The sequence below is a fragment of the Magnolia sinica genome, chromosome 5 (assembly GCF_029962835.1).
Source record: "Magnolia sinica isolate HGM2019 chromosome 5, MsV1, whole genome shotgun sequence".
In the NCBI taxonomy this organism is placed as follows: Eukaryota; Viridiplantae; Streptophyta; class Magnoliopsida; order Magnoliales; family Magnoliaceae; genus Magnolia; species Magnolia sinica.
This window is the reverse complement of record NC_080577.1, coordinates 70,758,157-70,775,027: the sequence shown is the minus strand read 5'-3', so window position 1 is coordinate 70,775,027 and position 16,871 is coordinate 70,758,157. Positions and strand designations below refer to the sequence as shown.

The 16,871-nt window shown below is 40.2% G+C and overlaps 1 protein-coding gene across 2 annotated transcripts in view; it reads left to right on the top strand.

The window, feature by feature from the left end:
* The window catches only part of LOC131246135 (E3 ubiquitin-protein ligase RGLG2-like), a 66,095-nt gene that overhangs the window by 17,165 nt on the left and 32,059 nt on the right, over window positions 1-16,871 (top strand). For both annotated transcript variants that reach the window (XR_009171203.1, XM_058246030.1), the window contains exons 3-6: window positions 9,173-9,257; window positions 9,339-9,479; window positions 9,574-9,687; window positions 9,778-9,875. Coding sequence is in view for 1 of the 2 variants with exons in the window: in XM_058246030.1 (XP_058102013.1) it covers window positions 9,173-9,257; window positions 9,339-9,479; window positions 9,574-9,687; window positions 9,778-9,875 (438 nt within the window). In the remaining variant the exon portion in view is untranslated. The remainder of the gene's footprint in view (window positions 1-9,172; window positions 9,258-9,338; window positions 9,480-9,573; window positions 9,688-9,777; window positions 9,876-16,871) is intronic.

The window sequence follows — 16,871 nt, the reverse complement described above, 5'->3', positions numbered from 1 at the left end:
GCAGATTTCAAAAGTTTGTGGCCAATTGGAAGTCATGCCTAGCTTCAGATAGTACATAGTTCACTAAGGAAAAGTTTCAAAGACTTGATCCTGACATCTTGGAGTGGTTTAGGAGTTTTGTTTCGCCAGTAGTGAAATGTTCACAGCCGGAGAGAGTTGATGGGGACATCTCGCGCACACACACGCCCCCATTTCGCATGTACACAAGGAGGAGGGCCCCACCTTCGATCTGGATCTATGATGATATCCTTGGAGGGCCTCCTAGTTAGAGGACTGTGTTTTGATTCCTTGGGGTGGACCCGATCATCATGTGGATCCCTTCATTGGATCTCATGATTGTGGCCCACTGCCATAGGTGACGTAGGACTTTGAGTTTTGCTTATTACTGTTATTAGGAACATTATGAACGGTTTAGATTGCATTAATTACTTGGTATTTTTTATTACTTCGTCTTTAAGTAATAGTATACGCATATGGCACGACTTTTGAGGTATAGGTTTTTCTTATAAATAGGCAACCCCTTGTAGGGTTTTTTTCATTGAAGATGATTAATAAAATTCTGCGTTTTTCTGCTTTTCTAATTCTCTGAGTTGTTGAAATCTAATTGGGTGCGAAACCCTCCCTTCTTCAAAGGGCCAACTACCGTAGTGCGAAGCTGCATCCATCCCAAATTGCCTCCATCTCTTACCCTCCATATTCCTCGTCTCCTACAGCCATCCCCTCATCAAATCCACCCACGTTTGTAGCTAATCTTTCTTCTACAACAGATTTCCAGAATCTGGCCCTGCAGGAGGGCTGAAACTTCGGCGGAGCACCGTGTTTAAACCGATCATCCGTTTGGCCTGAATTTTGGAGGGAAGGTGGCCCAACCCTGGCCGACCAGGCCCTAGCTGGCCGATTCCAGATTCGTGGGCCCCACACACATGCGGGCCGCCATCCACGCACGTGCATTAGGCCGGTTTGCTGTCCACACATGCAGGCTGATTACAGGTTCCCTCTCGTCTCTATTTCGTTCCTCTTTCGCCTTGTTTCCATAACCCTAACCTTAGATCATCTCAAATCCCCAAGTTCTATTCCACTTTTGAAACCCTAGGTTTTCCTAAATTAAAACGTGAGAATCCCTTGGATTGGGAAATAATCCTTTGCATGTGTGGATGAATCTACTATTCTTTGAGCATTGTTTGGTCTATAATTTTTAATTGATTCAGCCCTAACATGTGTAGGCTTGGACCCTTGTAGATTCCCCTTGTTGAATGCTTAACTTTATGTGGGATGTGGAATTTTGTGTGATTGTTTTGAACTAGTATGATCTAAAGCCTGGAATCTCACGTATCATGTTTAAAATTTCATGTCCTGCATCATCAAGGCTATGGTCTGAAGCAATCTCCATGGTCATGTTTAAGTGTGTTAGTATTGCGTTGTTGAAGTTTGGTTACTCTTGAAGTAGTGGTGATCACACTCTTTATTTCAAGCAACCCGTGGGTCTCTTTATTGTCTTTTTCTATTTCAATGATATTATTGTCACAGGGGATGATATAGATGGTATCTAGTTGTTGAAATTGCTTCTTAGTGAGAAGTATTTGGAGTAGTCTAGGTTAACCCACATGTTCATTGGTGGATGGAAGAACTAGGTTATCTAGAGGAAAAGATTGAGGAACCTACATTAGATGATCCTGCTCATTCTGATTGGGAGGTTGACGATATGATTGTACTGTCTTGGTTAATGTTACCTAAAACATGAAACCTCCCATGTTTTACGTTCCTGGTCAAGTGTTCCGGATTTATGGGTCATTTGTGATCCAGATTGCTATTTTTAACAACTCGAATTAGTGCTCTTTAGTAACTCGAATTAGTGCTCTTTGTTCTTACTATTGGTTAAGTTAATGTAAATTTATATTTACAAATTTCAATATAGAGATTTATAACTTTATTTATTTAGTTATAAAGATTTATAACTATATTTATTTAGTTATAATATAACACTAACCATGTGGGTTTGTAACAATAACATTCATATTTTCATGTATAAATTGCATTATGAGTTCATATATAAAACTATATTGCATACACATTGTATGTATTGGGGTGATGCACATGATCCTACCCTTAGCGTACCATGTATTGGAGGAAGTATCGCATTGCGTACCTGTTCCCGTACAATGTACCAAAGCGACCCACGATCCAGGTAAGCTTGGTCTGGGTTGCTTTCTCCATGAAGTTTGAGATCAACAAAGCCTTTGTGTACTGTGGATCAACTAGAAGTATTTGGGATCCCATTGCAGCTTCATATTCGCAGAAAAAGAATGTGACAAGTCTATTTAGTTGATGCTGAAATTACAAATTTTTGTCAGGGGGAGAAATCCTTGGAGATTATTATACTGTGCTTGGGAAAATGTGGTTGGAATTGAGTCACTACAGGCTCATACGGCCTTGCTATGGTAAGCATCGTAGAGTTGATTTGAGTAGCAACATATCTTTGATATTCTTATTGGGCTTAGTCTTGAGTATGAGGCTCTCGTAGCTCCCTTGTGAACCATAGTGTAGGGGAGCTATATGCGCACTTAATCTAAACCATAGTGAACCATAGTGTAGGGGAGCTATATGCGCACTTAATCTAAACCATACCTTTCTAGCCTCTGAAGACTCCCTCTCACTTATGTTGTAGATTGTCCGAAAGAGAGTCACGAGTCTCTCTCTCTCTCTACTTTCTCTCTCCTATTCTCTCACACTCCCTGCATAATACTACAAGCCTTTCTGATGCAGGACAATTAATCACTTACTCTAAAAGCTCGAATTGATAGAGCATGGCAAATCAATACCTTTATCTCATAGCTCAGGCCCCACATCCCATGGGTTAGGACCTTGGCCGAACCCCCCCCTCCCCCCCGTGGGCCCCACTTCACATGGGTTTCGCTTCGCATGAGGCACCCGCCTCACACGAGTGGGCCTCGCCTCACATGGGCTGCCCACCCCAAGTGTGCCCCCGCATCCCACAGGCCACCCCACTCCAGCCCGGTGTGAAAATGCCCTTGCGTTAATCACCCCCGGTGAGGAGTTTCAAACACGAGAACTCCCGCTCTGATACCGCTTTGACGCAGGACAATTAAACACTTGCTCTAAAAGCTCTAATTGATAGAGCATGGTGAATCAATCCCTTTATCTCATATCCCAGGCCCTATATCCCATGGGTTAGGAACTCGGCCGAACCCCCCTCGTGGGCCCCACTTCACATTGGTTCCGCTTCACACTAGCCACCCGACTCACACAGGCCACCCAACTCACATAGGCCACTCACCCCGAGTGTGTCCTCGCATCCCACAGGCCACCCCACTCGAGCACAGTGTGAAAATGCCCCTGCATTACTCTCTTTATTGCCTCACATTATTATGCATATAAATTAGGTGTGTTGATGTCGCCTAGTTTTGTGGACCCCACCATGATGTATGTGTTATATCTACACCGACCATCCATTTTGTAAGATCATTTTATGGCATTTGCCAAAAATGAAGCAAATCCAAAGCTCATGTGGACCACGCCACAGAAGGCAGTGTTATTGAACGCCTACCATTGAAATCTTCTTGGTGCCACAGAAGTTGTCTCAAGTTGATATTTGCTTTTTCCCCCCTTAATTTAAAGGTCTCTGTGACCTTTTGAACACGCTGGATGGCAAATAAACATCATAATGGGTGATAGAAAGGTTTCAACAGTGGTCATCATTGTCCTCATTGTTTTCTGTGGTATGGTCCACTTGAACTTTGTACCTGCCACATTTTTGGGCTCATGCCCTACAATGATCTTGCCAAATAAATGAACGGTTTGGATATAAAACATACATCATGGTGGGGCCCACATTACTTGATGACGCCAACAAATCAATACGCCAATGTCAAGCATCTTTAAAGGGGCACGGATTGGGCGCTGATTGGGTACAATCCCCACCAGGACGTAGCTAGAGACAAACAATCATGTTAGGGGCTCTATGTGGCCCACCGTGATCAATATGTTTTGATCCACACTATCCATCTATTTCGATAGATTATTTTAGGTCATTAGCCCAAAAAAATGCCTATTAAAGGCTCAGTAGACCACACACATTAAGCAGTGGGGATTGACCTCTTACTGTTGGAAACATCCTAAGGCCCACTGTGATGTTTATTTACAATCCAAGTTGTATGAAGGGAAAACATAAATATAAGCTTCATCCAAAACTTATGTAGCCCCTAAGAAGTTTTCAACTGTAGAATTTAAATTCCCCACTACTTCATGTGGTGTGATCCACTTGAGCCTTCAATCTGAATCCTTTCTTGGCTAATGCCTTAAAATGATCTATCAAAAGAAATTGACGACATGGATAAAACATATAGATCTTGGTGGGCCCCACAAATCCCTTGACATGATCGTTCGTCTCTAGTTGCCTAGTGGGGATATTACCCAATCCACGCTCCCTCTAAAGTCCATGGTGTGCAATCTTCTCCCTCTCCGAAGTCCATGGTGTGGCACACCACGCAATTCGCTTCCACTGACATGGATCCCTTCGAAAGACTATGGAGGAACTTCCGACCAAGAAAAGCTAGGTGGGGCCCACCGTGATGTTTATGAGATTTCCACCCCGTCCATTCGTTTTTCTAGATCATGTTAGGACAATCCCCAAAAATGAGGAAGATCCAATACCCAAATGGGACACGCGACCGGAAAAAGTGTGTATGGAAATGCCCATTGTGATGTTTATATGCCATTCATACTATTCTTAAGGTCATTCTTATTGAGATGAATTGAAAACACAAAAATATTAGCCTAACCCAGGAGTTTTGTGGCCCCACAAATGCCTCAATGGTGGACATTCAATCCTTACTATTTTCTCTCATGTAGCTTACTTGAATTTTGGATCTGTCTTATTTTTTGGATCATATCCTAACATGATCTAGAAAAACAAATGGACGGGGTGGATATCTCACAAACATCACGGTGGGCCCTGCCTAGCATTCCAAAGCAGGGAGTTCCTGCCAAAGGCTTTCGCGGGGAATCTGCATGGAAGTGGATTGCATGGTCTACTGGTGGTGTGTTGATGTCATCAAGTTTTGTGGGCCCCACCATGACGTATGTTTTATATCCAAACAATTCATCCATTTGGCGACATCATTTTAGGGCATGAGCCCAAAAACGTGGCAAATCCAAAGCGCAAGTGTACCATACCGCAGAAAGCAGTGGGGACAATGACTTACCATTGAAACCTTCCTAGGGTCCACCATGGTGTTTATTTGCAATACAACCCATTCAAAAGGTCACATAGACATGGATTAAGGAAGAAAACAAATATCAGCTTGATCCAAAACTTTCATGGGCCCAAGAAGATTTCAATAGTAGGCATTCAATCCACACTATCTTCTGTGGAGTGGTCCACTTGATCTGTGGATTTGCCTCATTTTTTGGCCCATGCCCTAAAATGATCTAGCAAAAACGATTAATTGTGGATAGAACACATACATCATGGTGGGGCCCACAAAACTTGGTGACAAGCACACCATGCAATCAACTTCTGTGGGTTGCGTGAGTGCATTTTCAAAACGGAAGACCAATCATTCCCCCTAGGTGCGTTGTTAAAACACTTGGTTGGGCCACGTCATGATCGTGGGGCCCACCTTAATATATTTGTTTATATGCACTTGGCCCATTCATTTTTCTAACTTTTTTTAGTGCATTTTCTGAAAAATGAACCATATCCAAATCTTAAGTGGACAGCATCATAGGAAACGGTGGTGATTGAACGCTCACAATAAAAAAACATACTGGAGCTCACCGTAATGTTCATTTCCCATCCAACCAGTTGATAAGGTCACACAGACCTAGATTAAGGGGAAAAAAAACAAATATCAGCTTGATAAAAAACTTCCATGGCCCCAAGAAGATTTCAATGGTAGGTGTTCAATAACATTGCCTTCTATAGTGTGGTCGATGTGAGCTTTGGATTTGCCTCATTTTGGGGCACATGCCATAAAATGATCTCACAAAATGGATGGTCGATGTGGATATAACACATACATCATGGTGGGCTCCACAGAACTTGGTGATGTTAGCACACCTAATCTATACGCATAGATAATCTAAGGAGGGAATAGAGAGAGAGGCATGAAGTATTAAGCACAGAGTGTAAAGCAGGAATAGGAAAGAGAAAGTAGAGAGGGAGAGAGACTCGTGACTCTCTTTCAGACAGTCTAAAACATAAGTGAGAGGGAGTCTACGGTGGTTGGAAAGCTATGGTTTAGATTAGGTTCACATATATCTAGCTCCCTTATGCTACGGTTTGTAGGGGAGCATTATATATATATATCAGTGTTTTAAATAGCAGTAGCGTGATACGTAGCGCTCAACCCTCTATAGCGTGTAGCGTAAGCTGCATGCTACTTCTATTTTTTAATTTAAAAATAGGACAAATAAAATAAATATTGGGAAAAAGGAAAAGAAAAATATAAAAATGCCTAAAAGATGATTCATTTTATCAATTATAAGCATGTTCAAATGATTTATTAATTATCATTTATTAAAAGCCAATCCACATATATAAGCCAAATCAAATAATTATCACATCACAATTTTCTAAGCAAACCACTTTAATTAATAATGTCTAATTGAAACTATGAGTCACAATTATGAGAAGAAATAAAAATACAAAGGTTAAAAGTATCAGTAGAATACAAGTGTCACATTCCTCAACATTAGATACAAAGAAAACATGAAAAAAGTAATAAAAAATAAAATGGTAAAAAAAATGCATTGTAGTTTACGCTACGTATGCTACGTGCTACGAAGCTATGGTGTATGCTACGACCCCTGTAGCGTACGTTGCAGGGGATTTACGCTATTTAGGACGATACGTAGCGCTATGACCATGCTACACTATGTAGTGTATGCTACGGGCACTATTTGAAATATATATATATATATATATATATATATATATATATCATTTTTGTAAACATGGGAATGCAAAGAATGTATTTTGGTAGACTCAGAACGCTTAGCATCACCTTTTTTGTAAGGTACACTTATATATCACAGTCCATTAATTTTGATTGATTATCACTCTTCCGGCTAATAATTGGAGGATATGATCTCGTGAGTGGTAAGTCTTTTTATCTCTTCAATTAATTTCAATACTTTCAAGTTTACGACATCACACCGGCTCCTAAAAAATGCTTGTCAATTGTGGGTTAGGTGTCAGTCTTTTGGTTTCCACAACAAATATCTAGAAAGGAAATAGTTGATAGATTTGATGCTAAATTGGGTAAATTATTGGTAGAAAAGTCTTGTATTTTATGTAAATCTAATGGCAAACAATAGCTATGGTATTCAGTAGCATTCGAAGTATTGGTATTGCTACAAGTTAAATTGACTGGGGATACAGGAATAATATTGATATTGCTAATAACCGAAAATGCGGGGAAACATTGGGGAAACACGGAAAATAACGGTGGAATTTTTCAGCGAAACTTCAGGAGATGTTAAAATACACATATTTGCATATTTAGGAATAAAAAGATGCTAAGGGCCTGCTTGATTTTCCAAGATACATGTAAATCACGGTAAACAAGTAATTATTACTTTTTCACCATGTTTGAAAATATGAGAGTAATTCCACCTTGAAAATCGAAACAAAAATGTTGACTTAAATATGTGGACCCCACTGTAATGTATATGGTATATCCACACTGTCCATCTATTTTATTAGAACATTTTGGAACATGAATCGAAAAATGAGGCAAATCCAACACTCAAATGGCCCACACTAAAGGCAACAGTGGCCTTAATTCATCCACCATTGAAAGTTATTTTCTTCACTGGGCCCACATTGAGGTTTTTTCATCATCTAACCTGTTCATAGGGTCACACAGGTGTGGATAAGGGGAAAACACGAATATCAGCTTGATCCAAAACTTCTAAGGGCCCTAAGAAGATTTTAATGGTAGGCGTTCGATTCTCGTTATTTCCTGTGGTGTGGTCCACTTGACCTTTGGATCTGCCTCATTTTTTTGCTCATGCCATAAAATCGTCTGGCATAACAAATGAGCGGTGTGGATAAGTAACATATATCATGATGGGCCCCCACATTGATGTTGTAAATTTCTCGATTAAAGTGTTAAAAAAGTAAGTTGTAACATCTGCATTGGGAAAGATGCGGTGATTACCTAGGTAAATAATTATTACCTATTTACATGGTAATTACACTTGAGTCGGAAAATCAAACAGACCCTAAAAGAATGCATACATAATAAGTTTCCATTTAATGATGGCCTAAAAGCATGTGTTATTGTAAGAAACTACTCCAACCATCCAAACCATCCATCCAATCATCCCATACATCCATCCAACCATCCAACCTTCCATCCAAACATCCATCAATGTTTCAGAAAATCCAGAACACGATATTTCGTCGACAAATCATCGACAACTGGAAAGGAAATGTAAGGTTGTTGTCTCGATATCGTCCACGTTGCGATAATGATCGATATTATCGCTGACAATTTGAACCTTGCATACAGCCATGCACTCATTAAAAAAAATTGAAATGGATTTTTTTTTAATAAACTAGTTTTTCACAATATCGATACACTGGTAATATTATCGAAATATCACTAATACATTTTCAATACAAATGACACTTGGAATGTACACTGTTGAAAATATTGGTGATATCGATACATTGGTGATACAGGTGACACTTGGAATTTACACAGTAGAAAATATTTGCGATACATTGGCAATACTTAGCAATATATCACCAATACCTGGAATTTTTTAGGTTACTTGTGTTATCGGTATCGCTACTAGTGTTATTGGTATCGCTAAGCTGGAGACACAAATAATATCATGGATACTCCAAACAATGGTATTTAGATTATGTGTAGGGAGTACCAAGATATGCCAATGAGTTGTGTCGATTGCCTTTTAATTGCTGATTTACTCCACTTGAGCTTTGTCTTGGTATTTCCTGTCCACTACATATCAGCATGATTCTGTGGATTATTTGTGTCTATGGTGGTATGTCAATTATAGAATTTAAACAATGTTGCTTTATCAACTGGAATTTGAATTGATAGTGTTCACCATACCACTTATAGAGTATTTCACTTTATAGTTTGATTATGAGGATGACAAGCACATTATATATTCACAGGTGACAGAGGCTCTTAGACATGCTGGCCTTGAATCTTCCAATCTCATCATTGGTATTGATTTCACAAAGAGCAATGAGTGGACTGGTATGCCCTTATCTAACTGCTAAAGTAGTTTCCCACCCTTTTTGTGAGTATTGTGACATGCCAACTTATTTTGCAAATCAGGTAAAGTATCGTTCAACCACCGGAGCTTGCATCACATTGGAGACTCTCCAAATCCTTATGAACAAGCAATCTCTATTATTGGAAGAACCTTATCTACTTTTGATGAGGATAACTTGATACCGTGTTTTGGGTTTGGAGATGGTAGGTTTTCTGTTAAGAGTGTCTTAAGCGAATTAGATTAAAAGATATTATCCACATTAGATAGATCATGAACATCCGTTTTGTTTTTGGACAGCATCGACACACGATCAAGATGTTTTTGGTTTCTATCCAGATGAGAGACGCTGTAATGGTTTTGAGGAAGTACTGATGCAGTACAAAGAAATAGTCCCACATCTGCAACTATCTGGTTAGTATTCTACCCCTCCGCTCCTCAGCACTTCTCAAAGTTTGACCATTTGGTGATTATAAGTTGTGGTTTTACTATTTCATGTTGCAGGCCCAACGTCGTTTGCTCCTATCATCAATACTGCTATGACGATTGTGGAGCAAAGTGGTGGCCAGTATCATATTTTGTTGATAATTGCTGATGGACAGGTATAATGTCTCTGAGGAAATATACACCCTGGATTTAGCATTTGCTCGGCCTAACATATATCATATATGTGGGGCCACCTTTTGGAGATATAGATCATTTGTCTAGTTGGTCAACACTGCAAATTGGAGACACCCAATTGCCTCCCCATTTGGGCCCAAAATTGTACATGCTAAATGGAACATTTTGTAGTAGTTGTCTATTGTCATCCGAAGGCTAGGATCACTTGATAGGGGAAATATTTTATCCTTTATGGCAGGTTTCTTCTACAAAGTTGTTGCTCTCCCTCGAACTTGCTTTGTTGCTCTCCCTCCTAGGCTTGACCTTCGCTAACATTTTAAAACTGGCACTCCCATGCTCCAACACCCAATTCTACTCCCTCTCATCATGCTTTGTTCAAGTAAGGTTTAGAAATTGCTCATCCCATGATGTGGCCCATCATATCAACAAGTTACTAAAAGGTGAGCCTTAACTGTACCATTGCTAAGTTGAATAAAAAAAGAAGGATATTTTGGTGATATAAACCATTCGTCTAGTGGGTCAACATGGGAAATTGGAGAACACTCAATTACCTCCCCATTGGATAGTCCAAGCTGTCTAATTGCGCCCAGAATTGTACATGCTAAATGGGACATTTTGTTGTAATTGTCTATTGTCATCTGATGGCTAGGATCACTTGATAGGGGAGATATTTTGGCCTTAATGGCAGGTTTCTTCTATGAAGTTGTTGCTCCCCCTCGAACTTGCTTTGTTGCTCCTCCTAGGCTTGACCTTCACTAACATTTTAAAACAGGCACTCTCATGCTCCAACACCCAATTCTATTCCTCTCATCATGCTTTGCTCAAATAAGGTTTAGTAATCACTCATCCCATGATGTGGCCCATCATATCAACAACTTAAGTTACTAAAAGGCGAGCCTCAATTGTACCATTGTTAGGTTGAATAAAAAAGAGAAGGATATTTCTTTAGATATAGCATTCAATAACATTATCATTTTTTGACAAAGAAGCCTAGTTTTCTAACTTGCTATGGGAGCGGATTTTAGTTGTCTCTAAGTAGAATACATTTTCTCCTGGAAAAAAGCATATTAGTCAAGACAGACTATGGCTGGAGGGATCTGAAATTCATTTCAATAAACCATAAAGAAAGCACAAGAGTTAGTAAGTTAAACTACTATAAGAACCGGTGCACACCACAAAAAAGATTCAGTCCTATACTTGCTTTGCCTCCACCCTTTCATGGGTTTGATTTCTCTTATCAGAGTGGAAATGATGATAGGATGTGTTCCCCCAGTAGAGTGCAAATGGGCCTGATCGAAGCCAATACTATACAGGCTGACTCAATGAGTCATCAGACCCAACCCAATACTAAATGATCTGTATCTGAATCTAGCCTTAGATCTTGGTCCAAAACATCACCCTGATTGTTCCACAGAATCTCTCTAAGTTGTCATGCATTGGACCCAATTATTAAATAGGTTGGGTTTGGAAGACATGGAAATGGACCCAACCCATAAATACTAATTTAGTACCACGCTTTTGTGCGTGTTTTGTTTACGTGCTCTGTTTAGTGATTCACAATATGTTTCATACATTATTTGTTGTAATGTAATTAAAAAACATGTATAAAAGAGGACTGATGGGCACACTCCTATGGTTCATTAGGACAATGGGAGTATTCTTAAACAAGCTCTTGAACCTCGTCAAAGTGAGAGTGGAGAAATTCCCTCTAGATACTTCCAAATCAAGGGAGAATTGTACTATTGCATTGCGATTGACGATGATAAGCATGATTCTTATTAGGATGCATTGTTGTCTCTATATTTGATTGATTAGGTAACTACCATTGGTGAGAAGATTTGTCTCCATGGCTAAAAATCGAGTCTGAGAACTTAGAGATTTGCCACCCAATTGTGAAGTGATAAGGAGTAAATGAGTATTCGAAATTAAAGAATGGCAAGATGGTACGGGGACAAAAATTATGCACGCTTAGTTTCCAAATGTCACACAGATCGAAGGCACTGATTACGAGGAGATCAATGTTCGTAACAAGGATATCATTACATGTGTTGTTGACTGGGGATACAGAAACATGTATTGATATTGTTGATACCGGGAGATGTATCGCTAACTCAGGGAAACATGGCATAAATGGTGGAATTTTTTAATAAAACTTCAGGGTATGCTAAAAGACATATATTTACATATTTATGAATTAAAAAATTGCAAAAAGGAACTGAACATAATTAGTTTCCATTTAATAGGGGCCTAAAGCATATGCTGTCATAAAAAAAAATGAAAAAAATAAAAAAATAAAAATAGTGCAATGGTAACCAAAATGAGTTCATATCATACAAATGCAGGTATTAAACAATGGCTAAAACATCTAAAAAAGGAATTGGAAAAATACCCATCTAGTCGTCCCTCGTACTCACACAGAGTTGCAAGGTAGCTCAAGTTGTCATTGTTGGCCCCACTCGATCGACCATAATACTACTTGATGTATGACTGATGCATGAACAAAATAACATGTGAGATCAAGTAGCAGAATTAAGGCAATTAACAAAAAAACACAAACATTGCGATAATCATCATGAATATTATGAAAACCAAAAAAATATCATGCATAATCCTAGCCTAAGTTACCAACATTGTCACACAAGATTATTAAATAAAAGGAAACTAGGATCTAATGGATTTAGGGACATCCATTTAGCATAGGGTATAGTCTATTTCAAAATAGAAAGCCTAATACAACATAGGGTAAAATTAAGGTTTTAAGAAATTGGGAAAATCTAGGAAAGTTAGGGATTTCTAGATTTAGGGTTAGAGTTTTGGTAGAGAGTAAAGGGGTTCTTGATTTAAGGGTGAAAGGAAGCAAAAAAGGATAGGTGTGGCCGTACGGCCAACTTGGAAAGTTCACACGTGTGGCATTGAATGGATGGGTTAGGTCTCTTAGCGTTTGAGATTGTAGATAGGTAAAGGAAAGATGAGTTTAGGAGAAGATGAAGGCTTAGGATAGGAGAATCGAAGAAGTTGAAAAAAAAAAAATAACTTGATAGAGGGGAAAATAGATGGTGATATGGGGATAGATGGGGACCTCGCACCTCCGTTGATGAAGATTAGCCTCACACCAATCTCTCTCTCAAATCACATGGAAGTATCTTCAAATCTCATGAAGATGGAAGAAGAAAGTAAGATCTCTCTCTCTCTCTCTCTCTCTCTCTCTCTCTCTCTCTCTCTCTTAATCACAAAATCCAATGAGGGAGAGGGTCACACGCCCATCCTCTTTTATAGCTCCAAGAAAGTTCCAAAATTATAATAAACACCCTGTTTTGTGAATTTTGACGAAAATATCTATAGTCTAACTAAAATCAACTAAAAACACTCATAATGGTGTCCAAATATAACATAAACAAAATTAAATCCTATGAGCTGATAAAATTTAAGAAAAACTAGTATGGACGATTCACGATCAAGGGCCCGATCATGTGATCCAACGGCCCAATTGTCATGTCCATCCAATCCAACGGTTTGGATCACTCCATTAAGCAGCCCATGTGCATTTTCCTATTATGGGGTCTTCCAGATGCTTGCACATGCACATGGGGTCTTTAGCATGATCATGGGTGCTCGCTTAGCCACTGGGAAATCGGTGCAGCCCACCTCCTCCTTTGATACGTACGCAAAGGTGTACGTGAAGTGATGTCCTAATCACTGATGCTCCACTATTGACAATGCTATGCTCAGGTCATTGTCTATTCATATTAGTTGAGGTACTCTCTCACGTATCTCTAGTACTCACTCTCTTCAAACTATATGAATATACCTAGATGTGGGTACTGTATGATGGTAACTAACTGTGGCCGAGTACGGTCTTGATGAAACAAACTGACTCCAACCCTGTCTTTTGCATAGAACCGAGCCCAATAATATGATGAGTACCCCGAATATCCTTCTCCATACCTGTAATTATAAGTGCTCTCTTGGGCCTACAAGTATCCATAGCTAGACGACTGTGACAGAGTGTTGTAGCCTCCATGCTCATAACCATGATACTCCCCATGTGCGTAAGGTGGGATGGAAGTGGAGCTCCTAGGTTTTGAGCTGGCATTTATCAATGACAAGATGCATGCAAGAGACCCCTCGATGTGTGAACTTCTTTCCACCATTTCAACGCTATGCTCCTTTGCTCAATTGTAACAGAAGAGATTTATGTTCTTGTCTCAAGTGGCATGGTGAAAGCGGCCCTTCCAAATGAACTGGTTGATAGATCGTTGATTCAGATTGATCGTTAACCCGCACTACTGCCACCTTCAATCCCAGTGGTATCATCTCCACCCTCGCCGGAGTGGTCTACATCCCCGTCATCACCACTGCCATTAACTCTATCATCGCCGTCACCATCTCCGTTGCCATCGCCACTACCGGATGCGGATAAAATTTGTTAATCGCTCAAGACTACCCAATGTCAGGGAGTAGGCTGTGACTGCGCATCACCACTGTCATCAAGATGTACCTTTGTTTATATTGTTCTGATTAATATGATTTCTATTGACATTCATAGAGGATTCATAGCATTGCTAAGATACGCATAAGAAAGGGACAAAGCACATATAGTTGTAAGCCCATATAAGGAGAGGATGCCGCCCATTGCCAAGCCCCAATTGAAGAGTGAGAGGGTGTTGGCCTCTTCGATAGAGAGTGTGGGGGTGTTGCTGCGAGGGCATTGGCAACACAACCCAAAGAGCATGAGGGTTGTTGTTATCAAAGTGTCAACAACACACTCCAAGGATATTAGGGGCTGCTGCCATTGTCGAGGTGCCAATAGTACACTCGAAGGAGGGAACGCGCATTTAATTGATGGGATGCTGTCAGGGTGCGTTGATTGATGGGCCATTTGATTAAAGGCGGGCCATCTGAATAGTGGGGTGTGGAGTGCGCCCCTTGTTAATTGAATGTCAAATGATGAGCATGACTGATCAAGACTACACAGAGCGCAGTTCACTAGGTTGATGCAACACGACTTGCTTGAATACATAACTGCTGGGAACTCGACCTACTTGATGCCTGATTGGTGGGACACAACCTACTTGATGGACGATTGATGGGGCTTGGTAGTATATCCCTATGAGAATGTGGGATTTACCAATGGAAGATGGTCTTCTTTGAGGGAGACAACCTCTTAGCACTAGGCTAAAAGAAACTCTGCAATGCCCTTATTTCATTGTTCGTAGGGTTTTTAACATTCATTTCATATCCTAGGCCCACATGCCCTACTTAATCATAACCCTTTATTATAAGACCCCTCATCTAACTAATAATGAAGAAAATGAATAAAGAAATCCCAATGCAACATCCTACTAAGAAGCCAAATAATTACCACACCATGTCAGTAGCCACGTCATTAGCATGCCATGTCACCAATCCCATGGGTGCATATCATCCTTCTCTCCTTCATACGAACCTTGTCCTCAAGGTTCAAAATTGGGAAAGTGAGTCTTCTAAAGATCAATGTCTTCCCATGTTGCATCATCGGCCGAGTGATGTTGTTGCTGAACCAAGACCTACAATATTCAATTTGAACCACGCCCGAGAACTCAACAGTCTGGACAACATGTGGAACAAGTGGGACATGTACATCATCTACCATGAGTGGTAAGTTGGAGGAGATTGGAACATGAGGGCCAACATGCTTTTTAAGCAAGGAAACATGAAACACTAGGTGTATTTTAGAATTTGGTGGAAGCGCCAAACGATATGTAACTGGGCCATTGTGCTTCGTCATGGGAAACGAGCCAAAGAAGCGGGGAGCCAGGTTGTTATTGGGGTGATGAGCCAATGAGGATTGTCGGTAATGATGCAGGCGTTGGTACACCAAATGACCAACCCGAAATTTGTGCTCAGTCCTATGATGGCCATATTGTACTGTCATTTGGTTTTGGGCCTTCGATAAATGGACTTGTAGTGTGTGAAGAACCTGATCTCGATCCTACAATTGTTGGTTGACTTGTGCAACATTAACTGTCCTTGGAATGTATGTAGTGATGGTCAGAGGAAGTCGCTTGCAAACGGCCTAGAAAGGAATCATCTTAACAACTATTTGATAACAGGTGTTGTACCACCATTCGGCCCACGAAAGCCATTGAACCCAAGTTTTGGGACGGTCATCCAGGAGATAGGTTTCGAGGCAATGATTAAGCAATTCGGTCTAGTTGTTAGTTTGGGGATGATAAGCTGTGCTCATGTGAAGCTCCTTACATTGCAAGGAGAAGAATTCCTGCCAAAACTTGCCAAGGAAGATGCAGTCACGGTCCGATACGATAGTACGAGGCATGCCATGTAATTTGGAGATATCCCGAACAAAAACCTCAACCACCATATGAGTCGTATATGGATGAGCTAAGGACGAAAAATGGGCATACATGGAGAGGCGATCAATTACAACAATGATTGTTGAGTTGCTCGCGGACTTAGGTAGGCCCTTGATGAAGTCTATGGAGATGTCCTCCCAAATATGGTCTGTAATTGGCAATGATTGGAGAAGTCCGGCCAGAGAACTGGTCTCATATTTGTGTTGTTGGCAGATGGTACACAATGATGAAGTCCTTTACATCTTTCTTCATTCCATGCCAATAGAAATTAAGTGATAGCTGCTTGTAAGTCCGAAATAGGCCAGCGCAGATAGTAGATAGTGTGCAATGGAATTCCTTTAAAATGGCCGACTTAAGAGTGGAATTGGTTGGAACAAAGAGACGACCCTTATAAAGGAGAAGAGAGTCAACATAAGCATACTGATGCAGGACATGAAATTAAATATGTGATGCAAGAAATCAAGCTTGTGATTATACCATTTTTTAAATAGTCATAAAATTCCACATCATACACACTATCAAACATTCAAAAAGGAGAATCTATGGGGGTCCAAGCCTACACAACTTTAGGACTGGATCAAATAAAATTATAAGCCAAACAAGCCCAAAGGAGTGTAAGAATCA